The sequence below is a fragment of the Triturus cristatus genome, chromosome 4_2 (genome assembly GCF_964204655.1).
Source record: "Triturus cristatus chromosome 4_2, aTriCri1.1, whole genome shotgun sequence".
NCBI lineage: Eukaryota > Metazoa > Chordata > Amphibia > Caudata > Salamandridae > Triturus > Triturus cristatus.
In genome coordinates this window covers 82,387,226-82,406,038 of record NC_140586.1, presented here as the reverse complement: position 1 = coordinate 82,406,038, position 18,813 = coordinate 82,387,226, and the positions used below count along the sequence as shown (strand labels likewise).

The following is an 18,813-nucleotide window of genomic DNA, read 5'->3' as shown; positions in this document are numbered from 1 at the left end:
GAAGCCAGCTAAGGTGTCACCATCGGAAACCTAGTTGTTCCCTTCACTCGGAAGAGACGAAGAAGCCCTGTGTTTGAAGAGTGAAAGTATCACCAATTTAGGGCCGAGCTCCTGTCCTGCCAAAGTTTAAATGAGGTTCTACATTTTAATACTTTAAACTCTAGTATGTTAGGTTGAAACACTGAGTGAAGTAAACAAATCAGACCCACCAAATAAGTGGTGCACTAGCCTGCTTTATGCTGTATAATCAGGCATATTCTCCAACCAGAAGCAATGGGTAATAAAGAATACAGACGCCTCTGCCCCAGCTTCCATTCACTCTCCCATATGAAGATCAGTGTCTCTAGCAACTTCTGACCACAAGGAAACACTGTACTGCGCAAGCAGCTTGATCTGAAGAGGACATTTAATGTTAAAAGATGTGAATTTCTTCTCTACAAATAAAGCACAGGCTACATCTGTAAATACCACAATGACATTATAAAAAATACTCTGAATTGTTTACATACTTAATAATATACCTAATGTTCCAATACTTTATTTACCACTTTTTGTTATACAGTCTTTGGCCAGTTTTAGGGACTCCAGTTGTTGGCTGTGACCATTCACAGAGGCAGGAACTCCTCGCTGCTGAGGCTGAAGGAAGATATCCAGGGTGCCAAGTCAAACAGGCTCCACAGGAAGAGACCCAGCAGTCCATCCAGGCCTGGTGTCGCGCTCTCATACAGCAGGCCATGAGGCATGCCCCCGACGTGAACCTGGTGGTAGGCACTGAGCCAGCAGAAGGCCACAGAGAGCAGAAACATGTTGAGCAGCACGACCAGTACCAGCATCCTGACCCAGGTCACAGGAGGGAGAGAAGAGCACCTGTGGGCCAGAGGCAGTGAGGAAACAAGGAAAGTTTCTAAGTCAACTAATTGTACATTCCACATTTATCCCAAGCCCCTCTGAATAGTCCCTCTTTATTAATTTCAGCCCGCAGAGTCTTTAGCAGAGTCTTAGTATTGTGCTATTCTGTTCCCTACCCAAACTTGGGCTATTCTTATGTGCTGCAAATAAACGTTGTTACTACTACCCAATTTAATGGTACTCGTGGCACATTAAGTTGGCCTTACCGGAATTCAACAGCGGATATCAGTAGCGAGGGTTCAACCCACAGAACCATCTTGCTGGCATAAAATGAGCAGGAGGCCAAAATGTTTTTAAAGTAGGCTGCGCATTGGCCTACAGAAAGGCCCGCCAGCTAACTTCCCAGAAGCCCCGTTGGTGTAATACGTCAGAGTTTCCAAAGCGAGTTTTGCCGCTGGAACACAGAACTTCCGGCGACCGGCCACGTGCTTCCTGCTTGATTCATTGCCCCACCTCCTGGTTTGTTATCCCTTCTTAAACAGTGCTGAATCACCAAACAACACCTCTTGATTATTCCTGCCTCACACCTACCTTGTTAGATTTGAGAGACCTGGCGGTACTGTGAGCCGTGGAGGCGCGGACCCCTGTGTCCCTCCACGTCAGTCTTATAGGTCTGAACACAGGCTACACTGCACAGAGATGTCCTGAGGGCGGATCCATGTTAGGTTTTCAAGCTAGCCACTCAATCTGTAAATGAGTTCCAGTAAACCTAATATATGTCCATTTATTTTACATGGGTATTCTGAAAATCTGGCATGGTCCAGCTCTCCTGGCCCTATGTTGAATACTGCAGCTCTAGCATGTGTACTTGGCATTGGCCTTGTTAATCTCAGTAGAATTCTGTATTTTTCATTCCCCTGGAGAGTCCTACCTCCATAATGGGTTCCATGTAGTCCTGGGTCCTCTGTGACGCATTCCGCCTCCCAGCACCTTTTGTAAATTAGAAGTAAACTGGGGTTAAAATCTCGTGGTTCTTTCACACTGTCAGATAAAATGTCTAAAAAAACACGAATTCAAGTGCGGGGGAGGGGAGGAGGGGGTAGGCATTTAAAAAAAAAACTTGATTTGAGCACAGCCCAATCTTCATTCACTACCTGCAATAAAGAATAAAGCACGTCTTGCAACACAAAAATAATGCTATTCACCATGTCAGCCGGGGCCCTCTTCAAAGTACAGACTGATGAATGGATGTGCCTGTGACAGCAGCAAAAGAAAAAGGGGAGAATGTCAGTGTTGGTGTCTGCACAGGGCATTAAGAGAAAGAGCTTTAGTAATCATTGCACACAATTATCTTTCCCAGAATACTCTTGGAAATTGACCAGCAGCAACTGGGGCACATCACCAATCAATCTTACGCACCTTACCTTAGCTGCAAACGAAAGTTACGTCTTAAAATACATCAGAAGACTAGAGCGAGCCAAGACACGTGGAATCAGCCAGTATTGCCATGGAGAAGCTTCAGCAGATTATACATAAATATGATAAAGTTGTACTTTAGCTCTGCGGGGTATTCAGGCACAGTCGAAGAGCATTAAACAATTCATTAGAGATTTCCTAAAGGAAATATGGCATTTGTATCGGCCAGGAAGGTGCACACGAACGGTCTTCACACAGGACCGCTTCAGTGATGGGATGAAACAAACAACAAAGCACTGGCTGAGGAAGTCAGTGTTTATCTTCCTTTGGCAGCCAGCCTGGCCAGTCAGGTGGTCTGAAACTTCTGAATGGCTTTGTTCCCCTTCATTCTCCCCGAGGGGCGTGATGCCCCTAGTCTTGAGCATGCTGCCCTGCAGGTCATTCTGAAATGTGGATTCACGGGTGTGGAAGGCCCCTGTTGCCTTGGAAGATGACCAAAAAACAGGAAATTGGGGGAATGGCTCTCCCTGTAGCAGTGGCATTTCTGCAGCATCACAGCACGGGGGTGGCTGCCTTCCCAAACCCAACAGGCTTATCTGGTTTTGGAGCAGGGGGCAGGAGATGCATAGGTGGAGGCTGGTGCATCGAAAAGGACATCAGCCCTGCATAATGGAGACCACCATCTTGAACAGCACACACAAATGTGGAGTTCAGTGGACTCCACCATTCATCTGTCTACAGACATGCATAAGTGCCTTCCATGTGTGTCCCAGGCACAAAGAAGCCAAAGGACACTAGTTATGGGTGAGGGAACAGAACGTGATCTGGAGATAACTTGCCCCAAAGAAGTGCCGAGACCTGTGCCCCCGACTAGACTCTTATGCTGCCACCTCTACCAGTCGATTATAGCCTGGTAAAGGGGCCACTGGTGGCCCTTGGAAAGAGAAGTGTACTTTGGGTGCGCCCTTCTGCATCAGTCGAGCTTTGACAGGGTACCTCTAGTGGGCTTGCAGGACTGGACAGCTCACTGAGAGAAAAGTGCACTCAGCTGGTCAGAAAATGTACAAGGGCGAACCAGAAAGAGAAATTTCAACCCAATGGCTCCAAACATGATGCAAACAGGATGCTTAAAAAATAATGATTCTAGGGCAGAGTCGTGAAGCGGACCTGCATAGCTGCATTCTGAAGCTGCTCCATGGGGGACCTCGCGGGCAGGGATTCTTGCAGTCGAAGTTGGAACTGAGGAAACCCACTGGTACAACACAATGTGGTGTCAGAAGAGCAGCAGTGGAGACAGTGAAAGGTGGTGCCAGGGACCGCGGCAAGGTAATATCCTCATGGTAGGTGGATGCCAAGATTGCGCCTGCCATAACTGAGAACTGCGAGTGAGGGCCGAAGGTGACTGTGACGAGAAGAGTGACGCAAAGAATCAGGCGCCTCCAGGCTACTGCCAGGTCCAGTACCCTGCAGTGAATGATCCCCCCTATGGGGGTGATCCCATGGAGGGGGACAGGAAGAAAAGAGCGTGGGACCTAATCTTGAAATGCCCTTGCAGTGAGTAAAACGCGGCGGGCTCAAGGCAAACAAAAGGAGTTCAGGGGACAGCAGATGGGCGCTATGAAGAGAGGGGACATTAATTTGAAGTTTCAGGAACCCAGAGGAGCACAAACCTCCAGCGCAGACAGCATATGACATAAAGCGAGCAAAACAGATGTAATCCTGGTTGGCGCTGGCAGGCCCTGAAGAGACATTGTATGCTGTAAAAGTAAACTCTAAAATCACCTGCTGGGATGCATGGTTGGTGGCCAAGCTGACTATGAGAGAGCTGCTATGTGGAAATAACTGATGATCTGGGACTATGAATAAGCCAGTAAACTGGGAGGCACCCCAATAAAAGTGACAGAGACAAACTTGTCCATACATCACAAGAAACATACACATAAGACAGTCACAGGCTTTTTTATCTACTCAAACAGGAATAATCAAGGGGGAGGAGAGTGCTCGGGACCGAGGAGATCCCTGCATAACAAGACACAGGTGAACCTACAAAACTGGTCTTGACAAACGTTGAACTATGCTGTAACCTTTATTTTATTTATCTGGTTACTTTATCCCTAGCTGCTCAGCCAGTGTGAATGTGATGCATGAAATGTTGGTGTGAGAGTCTTGAATGGAATGTTTGGGTGCCTGGATGTTTGAGTGTGTCAGTTGGAGTATATGGGCTGAGCAGCAGGCAGACTGATCTTGGTGGGGCTGCATCTCTACAACTCAAATACCTGTAACTGAACTTAATAAACCTACTTGAAACTACACTCTGGCTACGGACCTCATCACTACAGATTTTGGAGACGAGGCTCCTTGCCAGCCAGCTTGCAATCTTTTAAAGTGAATTGCGAGATGATCTGAAGACCGATATCACAGGGAACTTGCTGTTTTTACAGTCAGAATCGGGGGTTAGAGGGGAGCAGATAAAGATACAACTGACTCAGCTGGTACCAAAGTTGTTGAGGTGGAAGGACAAAAACAGACGAAGGAGGAGGAAAGCACACATATAGAAGAAACACTACTCTGCAAGCACAAAATTATGTAATTACCTCGAAAACCGTACACATAGAGAGAACATTAGAGTGTTAGGCCTCCAGGAGAGTGCTGAAGCCTTGGGCTTAGAAAAATTCATGAAAAATCTCTTCCCTGCCTTACTAGGTGAAAGCCAGAGTCAAATCACATTGGACAGAGTACATAGAGTCTGGCTGTGAAGAAGAGGAGAACTAATTAGACCATGTGATATATTGGCGAAATTTCACACGTTCCAAGTCAAAGGTCAAAGAGAAAGTGCTGGAAACAGCAAGGGAAAGGGGCCAGGTAAGACACAATGGTTTTGATTACTCTCTATTTCAGGCCATTGCCCCTCCATGCTTTCCAGATGACAACAATTCCAGCCGATAACTGAGAAGTTACAATAATGCAAGGCACGCTACCTCGGGCTGTTTCCTTTTGGTATCGCCTTTGAATTTGAGAACAAGGGCAAGGCAGTTGCAGCACAAATCATGGGTGTTGAACTTAAAGACTAGACGGTGGTTGCCTCGAATCCCTTGTCAGAGAAAGCAAGGGGAGATCAAGCTAGGGACACAGAATGGATATTGCCGCGTTGATAGTGACACTGAGGAGCGCGACATAATGAGCGGTCCAGAGAAGAAACTTGAAGTTGAAGAGAATATGGCGAAGGAACCATCTCGCTACCACAGATTGAGCAAAAAGTCAAAAAGAGACAGGAGAAAAACCTAAACACACATGAGAGAAAGTAAATGCAACCAAGCCACATTGTTGGAAGGGGGGCCCCACCTACAAGACAAATATATAAAAAAATACCACATACCAAGGGGGTTACACACAAGGAGGCCTCTGATTTAGAAACCTTAATGACAGAAGGTGACGCAAAAGCGGACATTTAAACGTTGAAAACAAATAAGGCACCAGGCCCGATGGCTCCATGGGAGGGTTTTACAAGTCCTTTGCTGGATTATTATCACATTTATTGGTGAGGGTATTCAACTCATTCTTAAAAAACGGAAAGGTGATGCCCATCATGACTGAAGCCTCTAAATCTCTAATACATAAACAGGGGGAGGATCCTGGGAGCTGCTCATCGCATAGACATATGGCTCTCATAAATTTCAGTGTGAAAATCTTTACAAAGATACTAGCAATAAGATTGTAAAACATACTTCCAGATCTCATTCACCCTAAGCAATCAGGAATTATAAAACACTGCAAAACCAGGACAATATTAGGAGGGTGTTCCACCTGGTTGAGAAAGCAAAAAAGAAAGTTACATCAGCGATTGCAGTTGCGATAAAAAGCTTTCAGGTGGGCCTAGAAGGGGAGGCCCTGGTCTGAACTTCATGACAGTGGTGCCAGCAGGAGACCAAACACCCACATCAAGGTTTGTACTTCATGGAGGGATGTCCCAGCCATTTATATTGGGGAGGGAGACACTCCCTGTCCACTAATTTGTTTGCCTTAAGCACTGCACCATTAGTGAATTAGCAAAAGAGAAGACAAGGGGATTACAGGCTTGCAGTTTGGCCGGGACTAGCACAAGAGTGTGCTGCTTGCAGGCAATGTACTCCTAACCCTGATAGACCCAGTGACATCCCTGCCTTGATTATAGTCCCAATTGGAAGGCTTTTTGGGCATGATTCACAAACATAAATTCACACATTTGTGTAAGTTTACTACTTTTTGTAATCATAAACTAGGTGTGGGGTTTTACGACTCTACACTCCCTATAGTTATGTGTGCAGAGTTCTTTGCTGCACCCGGAGACTCCACAATCGGGGCAGACAACTTCACACACAAAGGTATAGGGAGTGCGGAGTCATAAAACTCCACATGTAGTTTGTGAGTACCAAAAAGTAGTACATTAACATAAGATGTAACTTTACCTTTGTGAATCAGGCCCTGAGAGTTTCACAGGGTTTAAAATAAATGCAACTAAAACTGAGATACTGAAGTTGACACATCCACAATTAGAGGTAGACAAAATTAAGGAGTGCACAAGTTGTAAATAGTCCTCAAGAGGCATTACTTATCTGAGGAGAAGATGACATCAAATGTTCTAGATTTATATAGAGCCAATCTGGTTCCCCTCCTGACAGAGGACCTTCGGAGGTGGGCGGACCTGCCCTTATCATGGCTGGGCAAGATCAATTGCATTAAAATGAACATACTCCCAAGGGGACTTTGACTATTTCCGCCTGTAACCACAATGATACCATGGTGACACCAGAAAACAATTTATCTACCTTAAAGAATACGATCTTGAAATACATCTAGGGAGGAGGGAGACCACGGATTTTGTATAAAATATTGTGCCACCTTCACAAGGGGGAGGGCTGACTCTACACGTTACGTGGAAGAATCACAGGACCAAACCCCAACCCGGATATACTGGCTATTGGTTCTGTGGGACTCATTCAAATATCCACAAGAGGTAAAATTATATATCAATGTTTAAATATCTTGCAAAACCACTTTTTTATTATTCTTTTGCAACAGGTGATAGAAAATATATCATTAAGTTGCAGACAGTGCAGTGCTCATTAGTGCTATGGTGCAAAGGTTAAAAATATGATGCATATATACAACGTGGGTATCCAATCATTCCAAATAATCAGTCTAACCTAAATATTGATTCCAATTACAAAATTGCTGTTAATGTTCCCCATGTAATTATTAACGCTTCTACCTACACAATAATTAGAGTAGGTCTCATCAGGACAGATAACCCATCTGACCCAGCGCCTCTCAGTTGTGTATATCTCGCCTGTAAAGGTTTTCAATTGGTGTTAAATAACTTCCTTTCCGGCGGTGGGCTAAAAAGGCCTCGCTGTATGCAGACTAAGAGACTACGGTGTGTCATGTCCACTCAGTCAAAAGATACAAGTCATGATGAGACCTACTATAATTATTGTGTGGGTCGAAACATGAACAATGGACTGATTATTTTGAATGGTTGGATACCCACGATGTATATGTATTCCATCCACAACTCCTTGGCGGCTCAAGATGCGGAAGGGCACAGGAGTCCTCAAAGCCCACTAGCTCGCCCTTGGTTTTTGACTATGCAGAGATTTGTAGGGTAGGTTTGTAATGGTAGGCCCACCCCCACCTGGAATAGTTCAGTAATATTACCAATCTTTAAAAAAGGGTATAAACCTCAGCCTAAGAATTATAGGCCAATATTGCTTTTAGATTCCACTGTCAAATCATGGGGCAAATTTTACCACATAGGCTGGAGGACTGGGTGGTGGAGAATGCTATCTTAACTAACACCCAATATGATTTTAATAAAGGCTTGAGTACCATAGATCAATGCCTTTGTTTGAGTTTAGTGATTGGTAAACACATGGCAGCTAAAAAGGGTTCTATCTATCTATCTTTTATGGACCTTACAGCAGCTTTTCAGTGCGTGCCACACTCTAAGTTATGGTCCATTATGAGGGAGATGGGTGTGGATCAGGGCATTATTTCTTTTATTCGACAACTCTATAAGGATTCCACTGCGACTGTCCACTTTTGTAAGGACGGTAAATGTGTGGAAACCTTTAGGATCAAAAGAGGAGTAAGACACGGATGTGTCCTTGCCCCATGTTTTTTCTCTTTATATATTCAAAGAGTTGACAAACTTTTACAATGGAAAGCAAAGGACATACCTTATATTGAGACCCATCCTCTCCACATTCTTTTATACGCTGATGATGCGGTTCTTGTGGTCAGAAAAAGGGAGAGGTCTACATAGTTTAATTAATGATTTTATAGATTTTATGCACGAGTAAAACATTCACAATGATCTGTGGGGCAAGATCAACCCAAAGACCCTCTCATTCTGTTAACAACTCAAAGGTTTCCGAGGTGGCCCCCTTCTTTTATTTAGGTATCCTTTTTGATAACAAACTGAAGTGGAAATCGATTTTTTTAAATAGGATAGCTCTTCTCGAAAAGTCAATCACTGGCTTGTATGGATTTTGTAACAGGTTGGGCTCTAAACCATAAAGGAGTTGTTGGAGCTTTACTTTGGCAAAAGTGTTACTATTGCTATGTATGGGGCAGGTACCTGGGGAATAATAGATGTACATAGGCCGCAATAAGTAGAAAATAATTATTTGACGAATGCCTTGCCAGTTCCCAGAAGTTGTGCCAATGCTATCTGCCATGCAGAATTGGGGAATCTGTATTTTGAGGATATAATTAAATTATCTCCCTTGTTATTATGGCACTCTATCTGGGCATGGGAAGAGACCGTCCTTAACAAACTGGTTATAAAAGATTGACTTCGACTACATGCAGCCTTAGACATCCCTTGGTTTGCATACGCGAAGGCAGCCTCAGAGCTAATAGGGCACCCAGGCCTATTTGATTCCCCAGAGTGCTGCCCCTTATTTGAAAAGGGTTATATAAAACAACCATTTTATCAAAATACCTCGGTGAAGACAGCAGTGCTTAATTTGTAAAATATTAAGTGCCAGGGCTCTGACCAGGAGGCCACTGCAGCTTGCACCACCCATTGCCCCTGTCATTGCTGCCAAAACAACTACTAATCATCTCTCTCGCATGTAAATGCGACAGTTTGGATATTTCAGGTCCCCAAAGCTAAAGGAATGGCTGAGGAGGCAGGTATTAGTCATTTTTTAATGTATATTGTTTTCCTTAACAACTGTTATACTGCTCATCTCTAAAGTACATGAGCAGAGCCACCTTGTGGCAGACTGCCCTAAGTGTGGTGTTGACAATTAGGTGCCGAGCACCGGAAACCAATTAAGTGCCGGTGCTCAGCTCCGGCTCAAATTAAGCACTGGAAGACAGCATCTCTAGATAATCTTGAATCGACGGTGTGCACATATAATCTGGTACACATTTACAAGGGCCTCCAACATTATCTTTCTTTTATTCTCAACAGACAGCAGCACTTTGTACTCACCAGATCTTGTTTTAATCTATTACCACTCCTGTTGGGATTTCCAAAAAACAGTTGCACTTTAAAGAATTTGGGCCCCTGTCCATGCAATGACAAGTCTGTCCAGTGGACTTCGCATATTATGTTTTTCTGACCCTTTTATCAGCTACCTAGAAGAAAGTTTTTGTTGCCACTTCTCAAAGAATTTAATTTGGCCAATTCAGACATGCCCTGCTGTTTTTTATAACAGTTACAGAGTCCTCTGTGGCCTCTTTTATATGGCAAATAGTTAAGTTAAGGAAGTGTACAATAATGTGAGACCACAATGTATCTTGTATACTGAATATTGTACAGTTGTTCTAATTTAATTGTTTGGATGGGTTGTTATTTATTTGCTAGTTTGCACTGTGTACTTTTTGCTTTTATGCTACAGAAATGTAGCGAATAAAGTTATACTTGACTTAACTGCCAGCTTGGCCACCATATAGTGATATGGCAGGTGGAGGTGCAGTCAAGGCGACTGAGTGAATTACTCCATCACCCTGCCAGCAATATTTCCATCCACCAATATATAAATTGTCCCCTAAGCAAGAAGGTAAAATCTTTGACTGAGACAAATCTGGTTGGTGTATCCGATTTACGCTTCTTCACAATTGATATGAAATCGCACATAGGCGCCAGTCTGTAGCAACCATCGACTCTCATTGGCGCTTAGTGCTTTGATGAGCCACTCTCACTTAAAACTCTAAAAACATTGGAGTTTTGTTGTGTTGGTGGTATTTTGTTTACTCAATTTTAATCTATTTTTCGAATTCGGTTTGGAATTTTTATTGTATGGTGTTTGGACTATATAGCTGTTTTGGTACTGCATAATTGCATTACATATTGCCCTAGGTTAAGCCTGTCTGCTCTGTGCATTTGCTATGGGGAATTGAGCGCATGTTAATTTTAGTGACTTTGGTGTTGCCCTTGCCAAGTTACTGACATTAATGAAATTAATAATCCAATTTCTTAGAGACCCAAACACACTATTTGTTAGAATGCCCCAAAGACAATCCCAGTTACAATACCCAAATCACAATGGTACTTAGAATAACCCAAGAGGAAATGATTCTTAGAAGCCGCAAACGTTAAGCTCTTCTCGAAAAGTCAATCACTGGCTTGCATGGATTTTGTAACAGGTTGGGCTCTAAACCATAAAGGAGTTGTTGGAGCTTTACTTTAGCAAAAGTGTTACTATTGCTATGTATGGGGCAGGTATCTGGGGGAATAATAGATGTACATAGGCCGCAATAAGTAGAAAATAATTATTTGACGAATGCCTTGCCAGTTCCCAGAAGTTGTGCCAATGCTATCTGCCATGCAGAATTGGGGAATCTGTATTTTGAGGATATAATTAAATTATCCCCCTTGTTATCATGGCACTCTATCTGGGCATGGGAAGAGACCGTCCTTAACAAACTGGTTATAAAAGATTGACTTCGACTACATGCATCCTTAGACATCCCTTGGTTTGCATACGCGAAGGCGGCCTCAGAGCTAATAGGGCACCCAGGCCTATTTGATTCCCCAGAGTGCTGCCCCTTATTTGAAAAGGGTTATATAAAACAACCATTTTATCAAAATACCTCGGTGAAGACAGCAGTGCTTAATTTGTAAAATATTAAGTGCCAGGGCTCTGACCAGGAGGCCACTGCAGCTTGCACCACCCATTGCCCCTGTCATTGCTGTCAAAACAACTACTAATCATCTCTCTCGCATGTAAATGCGACAGTTTGGATATTTCAGGTCCCCAAAGCTAAAGGAATGGCTGAGGAGGCAGGTAGTAGTAATTTTTTAATGTAGATTGTTTTCCTTAACAACTGTTATACTGCTCATCTCTAAAGTACATGAGCAGCGCCACCTTGTGGCAGACTGCCCTAAGTGTGGTGTTGACAATTAGGTGCCGGTGCCGAGCACCGGAAACCAATTAAATGCTAGTGCTCAGCTCCGGCTCAAATTAAGCACTGGAAGACAGCATCTCTAGATAATCTTGAATCGACGGTGTGCACATATAATCTGGTACACATTTACAAGGGCCTCCAACATTATCTTTCTTTTATTCTCAACAGACAGCAGCACTTTGTACTCACCAGATCTTGTTTTAATCTATTACCACTCCTGTTGGGATTTCCAAAAAACAGTTGCACTTTAAAGAACTTGGGCCCCTGTCCATGCAATGACAAGTCTGTCCAGTGGACTTCGCATATTATGTTTTTCTGACCCTTTTATCAGCTACCTAGAAGAAAGTTTTTGATGCCACTTCTCAAAGAATTTAATTTGGCCAATTCAGACATGCCCTGCTGTTTTTTATAACACTTACAGAGTCCTCTGTGGCCTCTTTCATATGGCAAATAGTTAAGTTAAGGAAGTGTACAATAATGTGAGACCACAATATATCTTGTATTCTGAATTTTGTACAGTTGTTCTAATTTAATTGTTTGGATGGGTTGTTATTTATTTGCTAGTTTGCACTGTGTACTTTTTGCTTTTATGCTACAGAAATGTAGCGAATAAAGTTATACTTGACTTAACTGCCAGCTTGGCCACCATATAGTGATATGGCAGGTGGAGGTGCAGTCAAGGCGACTGAGTGAATTACTCCATCGCCCTGCCAGCAATATTTCCATCCGCCAATATATAAATTGTCCCCTAAGCAAGAAGGTAAAATCTTTGACTGAGACAAATCCGGTTGGTGTATCCGATTTACGCTTCTTCACAATTGATATGAAATCACACATAGGCGCCAGTCTGTAGCAACCATCGACTCTCATTGGCGCTTAGTGCTTTGAGGAGCCACTCTCACTTAAAACTCTAAAAATATTGGAATTTTGTTGTGTTGGTGAAATTTTGTTTACTCAATTTTAATCTATTTTTCGAATTCGGTTTGGGATTTTTATTGTATGGTGTTTGGACTATATAGCTGTTTTGGTACTGCATAATTGCATTACATATTGCCCTAGGTTAAGCCTGTCTGCTCTGTGCATTTGCTATGGGGGATTGAGCGCATGTTAATTTTAGTGACTTTGGTGTTGCCCTTGCCAAGTTACTGACATTAATGAAATTAATAATCCAATTTCTTAGAGACCCAAACACACTATTTGTTAGAATGCCCCAATGACAATCCCAGTTACAATACCCAAAGCACAATGGTACTTAGAATAACCCAAGAGGAAATGATTCTTAAAAGCCGCAAACGTTAAGCCTCTCAGAACACCCCCAAAATTAAGATTCTCTGCAGACTAAAACACAATGATTGGTCAAATGTACTAAACACAATGATTGTTCAAATGCGACAAACACAAAGATTCTGACATTGCCCCAAACACAACGATCTTATAATGCCCCAAACGCAATGATTATTTGAATACCCCAAACTCAATGATTCTTATTATGTTCAAAAACACGATTCTTTTCCTGTTTGTCACGGGTACATTATGTGGTGAACAGATCACTATTGGTAGCATTTATTCCCTCCACCATTAGGTGCCACATTTATTGACAACTTATTCGGGGTCTGGAGTTCCCTTCTGGTGGGCTTGACCCTGATGGGAGGAGACTGGAACGCTACCATGGGGCCGTTGGACCGCCAGCGCATCCTCGATTCCCCACAGCCCTTGGGACCGACCAAATTGTTTACTCTGGTGTCTACGATGGACCGGGCTGACATTTGGCGGGAGTTTCACCCTACTGAGCGTGCATACACATATCTCTCGATGGTCCATGGGTCGCAGTCCCGCCTGGGCTATTTTCTTGTTCCCCGGGTTTTTCTACACAGATTCTTGGCAATACAACATAGACCTCGCGGTCTCTCTGATCATTCCCCGGTTACAATGCAATTCCACACATGCTCCCGCAGGCCCCCATTCCGCTGACAAATGTCCCGTGGCACCTCCGCAGTCCGGCCTATCAGGATATGCTCAACACTTCGATCGTTATGTATTTAGCTGACAATGGCCCCTCTGCCCCTTCGAACACTGTCCTCTGAGAAGCCCTCAAGCCGACGGTCCGGGGCTGTGAAATAAGCTATAGCACACACGAGAAACGAGCACGTCGTGAGCAACTTGACGCCATAGAAACATGCCAGGCGTCCCTATCTTCCCAACTCAGTGCTAATCCCTGCCCCATCATTCGCCGTAATTTAGTCCTTGCGCAGCAAGAACTGCGCCAATACCTATTGGGCGAGGCCAAAGAGATCTGGGAGGCATCACAACATCGGATTTATCAGTGGGGGGGATAAGTCCAGTAAAATGCTCCACAGACTGTGCCAAGCAGACGGCACCCCTGCCGTTACGCCCACTATTCGTGGCATTGACGGGTCTTTATACACGTGGCCAGAGGGGGTAGCCGATGCCTTTGCAATACATTTTACGTCCCTCTACGCCAGGCAGGAGCAAATCTCTGCTGAACTCATCGCGGAATTTGTTAGAGACATTCCACCTCGTAGACTCCCCGACTCCGTTCGGGACCGTCTAGAGACTCCAATAACGGTAGAAGAATTGACTGGTGCCCTCAACGCGCTCCGACCAGGTCGCGCCCCGGGCCCCAATGGTTTCCCCCAGGGAATTCCTCCGATCCCATATGCCCCTTCTAGGGCCCCATTTATTGGCTACCATTCTGGACGCTTCAGACCAGGCATGGTTACCAAGCGACTGGCGTCACGCGGAGATAGTGCTCTTTCTCAAACCGGGCCGACCACCTGAGGACTCATCTTCTTTTTTTTTTTTTTTATATTTTTATTAAAGTTTTCCATCAGCGCAGTGAAACCAACTACAGAGAAGAATAAAGAGGACTCAATCCTCAATGCACATATCAGGAGAAATCCGTGCGTCCCCCGCTGCCCCCCTAAGCCCCCAACCTGAGGACTCATCTTCTTATCGCCCAATTTCCCTTATAAATTTTGAACCCAAATTGTTAGGGAAAGTTTTTGCTGACCGTCTTAGGGTGTGCATTACCGATTTGATACATCCCGATCAGTCGGGATTTATGCCACAGCGGGCTACTAGACATAATATCAGGAGAGTCCATAATGCCATCGCTGCGGCCCCCATTCTAGGCCCTCCAGCTGCCCTCCCATTAGCCGACATCGACAAAGCATTAGACTCGCTAAGCTGGGTCTATCTTTTCCAACTGCTCGAGGCAATTAACTTTGGACCCCGCTTCCTGGCATATATACGCCTACTATATACGGAGTTGACAGCATCGATCCAAATTGCAGGACACGATCCCGCCCATTCTCGATCCGGAGGGGCACCCGTCAGGGATGCCGACTATCCCCATTATTGTTTGCTTTGGTGGTTGAGCCCCTGGCGGCTTGGGTCAGAAGTGACCCGGTGCTCAGATGATTTGATTGGTCCCATTCAAGATCTGATCGCATAGCATTATATGCGGATGATGTTCTCTTTTTTATGACTGACCTGTGGTACTCTGGACCCCGGATATTGGAAATTCTCAGAGTATTTGGGAGCACCACCGGCCTTCACGCCAATCCAGCCAAATCTATCCTCTTCCCAGTGTGTGGACGTCAAGGCCGCGAATCGTGGGCCGCGCAGCTGTCTAGAGCCACAGATGGTTTCAAGTATCTGGGGATTTTCATTTCCCCATGTCCCAAGATCTCTTGGACTCATAATATAACCCCACTGCTGATCAGTCTCAAAAATGAAATGGCAATATGGTCTGCTCTCCCGTTATCCCTTTATGGGCGCTCAGCCATCTTTAAAATGGTTTCCCTGCCTCGAATTCTATATCGCCTCCAAAATTTCTCTTATCCTATCTCTCGTGCGTGGTTTGCTCAGGTAAACGCAATACAAAATAAATTCCTTTGGGGCGGTGGAGTTGTTCGCGTGGCGCTCCGCACTTGTGCGCAATCTACGTGTTGTGGGGGGATTGCGGCTGCTGATATTTATTCCTACTATGTCGCGTCTCACATCCTTGTAATTAATGAACTATGGTATAATTCCCCCACTGACCCGGTATATGCCGTAGAACATGCCGCAGTGGAGCACGTCCCCCTTCTCCATTTATTATACAGTTACACAAAGCTGGACCATTGGGTTGGAAAGGGTGACTGACTTGACAGACCCCCCCCTGTGGCAAGGTACGTACCTCAGGACTGCTAGCACACTGAGCGGGTTCCGGGGATGGGACTTGGTAGGGATATCGACCCTTGGCGATGTGTGGAGGGGCGCCACTCTTAAATCATTTCAGCAACTACAGACTGAGTTCAGCCTTCACAAATCACAATTTTTTAAATATCTACAGCTCCGACACGCACTCACCCCCCAGATCCGAAATGTGGAGTCCCTCCCAGAGTTTCAGCCCTTAGAGGGACGCCTGTTGATGGGAGACCGTGGACTGCACAAAATTAGACAAATATACCAAACTTTGACAACACACACTCCCACCACGCTCGATAAGACCCGACTGGCCTGGCTGGCCGATATTCCAGAATTGACTGATGATGACTGGGCAGAGGCGAATGCCAGCCCCAGGGGCGCGGCGGTCTCCACGCGTTATCGGCTCATTCAATTCAAATACCTACACAGAGTTTATTACACAAGAGTACGACTGTGGCGAATGGGAGTTATTCAATCACCAGTATATTTGAGGTGTGGCAGAGATGAGGGGTCCTTTTTCCACACGGTATGGGCTTACACTGCCTTACAGCCCTTTTGGAATAGAGTTCGGTCATGTCTTAGCGAGGTATTGGGGTGGGTGCTCCCATCGGACCTACGACTGTTTCTGTTGCATTCTACTGATGACATTGGGGGGAACCGATACAAGCAACATCTACTGTTCCTCGAACTTACTATTGCCAAACGTGACATTGCACAGAGATGGAAGGCATCCTCTCCTCCGATTATCAGTAAATGGAAGACCGAATTAGATATGTGTATGGGAGCTGAAATTGCTGTGTTCGAAGCCAGGGGCTGCCCACGGAAACATCGCAAGATATGGTCACGGTGGGCGACATATCGTGGAATCGACTTGCCCCCTCTACCTGAGGAGGACATCTGAGCGGGATCCGCCATCCTCTGTCAAGGGTCCCCCAAGTTCTTACTGCTTGCCTGTTCTACTATTTCACTGGACTGAGCTTTCCATATCTGCTGTATTCTGTACTGTATCCCGAAACTTTCCCACTGCCTGCATATTGTTTCGATTTTTATTTCACCTGCATGTTCCACAAGGACTGTTTGTTTTTATGGAAATGGTTATTGATGCGCATATTGTCCGAATGCTTCAACGAGCTAATACAAGATCACTGCTTGTTGTTTTGCAAAATGACCAAATAAAACTTGTTGTTAAAAAAAAAAAACACGATTCTTTGAGTGCTCTAGGCAAGGCAACTCCCACAATGTAGCAAACATGTTAGCCCTCTGAATGTCCTAGACTTGACAACTCCCAGAGCACAGCATATGTGGCACTTCCCACAATGCACATGGGTTGACATCACTCCAGACTGCAGCAAAGATGAGGCTTACAGCTATGCCGCAGCTATGTCATGACCCAAAGGAACCCAAATATGAAAACGTTCACAGGTATGAGACTTCCTAAAATGCCATATACGTGACCCATCCCAGAACGCCCAAGACATGCCCCTTCCTGCAATGAAAAAGAATGGTACCCCTCAAGTGCCTTAGGCATGACCTCTCCAGGAACGCCTTAAACATGAGACCTCCCACAGTACACAAGAATAGCAACACCAGAATGGCCAGGCACCACATGCCCCAATGCCCTAGACATAATATCACAGGCATGTCTTACAATGTTCCCTGCACGACACTGACAAATACTGTCCTTGGCATAACAGATTCCAAAATAGCCAGACATGAAACATCCCAGAATGGCCTCAAGCACCACGCTCCTTAGAACTTTAGAGGCATGCTGCCTTCCATAACAACGCAGGCACACTTACATGGCCATTTCCTGCTCCTTGTCTGCCACCTCATCCATCAGAAAAGAGATATTCCTGCGAAGAACCTGTTGGATATCAGTGAAAAGTCTCATTCCAAAAAGCTTGCATCAACAAACTCTTTTCAAATGATAGTTATGGTTACAGGCATGGAGGCAATACAAGCAGATAATGACGTTGTTGCTAGTTCTCTTATCTTGCAACATCTCATGTTAGGAAGATAATTAACTCATTATTTTTTGGGGGGGGGGGGGAGTTTTATATAGCACAAACTCGACCAGAAGGTATCAGAGCATTTTACACGAGCACCAGTTGCGTTACAGAGGGACACAGTCATTTTGTTAGGCTTGGGGAGATTAAATGATTTGCCCAGAATCACAGGATGGAAGCAGTCGAGACACAAATGGAAGCAGTCGAGACAGAAACCCGGTGCCCTAGCTTCGAGGTGGGCCACATCCTTGGAAAGTTGACAAGGGAGAGGGTTCAGCCAGCTCATATTGGGGCGGTATGTCCTGCTCTCTAGTATGATCTTCGTGAGACAGGGGCATGAACAATGGTGGATGATCTGCCAATGAAGTCCTGGACTCAACAGTTGGCCCTGGGTCTCATTTGGCAATAAGGGGGAAACTTCCATTGAGAATCCATGCTTCTGGTGATACTGTTCAAAGTACACGATAGACAAAGGCATGCACTCTGATTACACCCAGGGCTTCACTGTTTTTATGTTCGTGGACAAACCTTGTATTCATGTCCACTATGTATACATGCCGTGGTCATGTTTGTGAACCTGCATTTGCCCAGATCTTACATACACAGTGGGTCCCAAATGGTCGTTTTAACTAACAGTATGCTAATGTCACCTTTGCCAAGGTTGGGCTTTACAATAAAAATTAAGGGATGTTCACCGAAAATTACCTGGAGCAAGACCCCTGACCTTCTGGTCAGATTTCTGCTTTCCCTGCGCACAGCTCCACTGTGTGTTATCTCATTCCTGCATCCCGGCTGACTGTGGTTCGAGGCCTGTGCCTCGCCCGCTCCTGTCTCTTCCATCAGTGCCCTGTTTTGTTGCCCTTGACCTGGATGAACGCCGCCTCTCGACCTGACATCACGATCACTATCCCCGAAGACTACAAATTCATCC

General features: G+C 45.0%; 1 protein-coding gene across 3 annotated transcripts in view; it reads right to left on the bottom strand.

The window, feature by feature from the left end:
- Positions 1-399: 399 nt before the first annotated feature.
- The window catches only part of KLF1 (KLF transcription factor 1), a 205,042-nt gene continuing 186,628 nt past the window's right edge, over positions 400-18,813 (bottom strand). For 2 of the 3 annotated variants that reach the window (XM_085600637.1, XM_085600638.1), the window contains 4 exons: positions 17,676-17,740; positions 2,055-2,103; positions 1,781-1,839; positions 400-867 (listed from right to left, as the gene is read on the bottom strand). In XM_085600637.1, coding sequence (XP_085456763.1) covers positions 606-867; positions 1,781-1,839; positions 2,055-2,103; positions 17,676-17,740 — 435 coding nt within the window. In that variant the 3' untranslated portion in view covers positions 400-605. The remainder of the gene's footprint in view (positions 868-1,780; positions 1,840-2,054; positions 2,104-17,675; positions 17,741-18,813) is intronic. The other variant, XR_014960499.1, reaches the window with a different exon arrangement.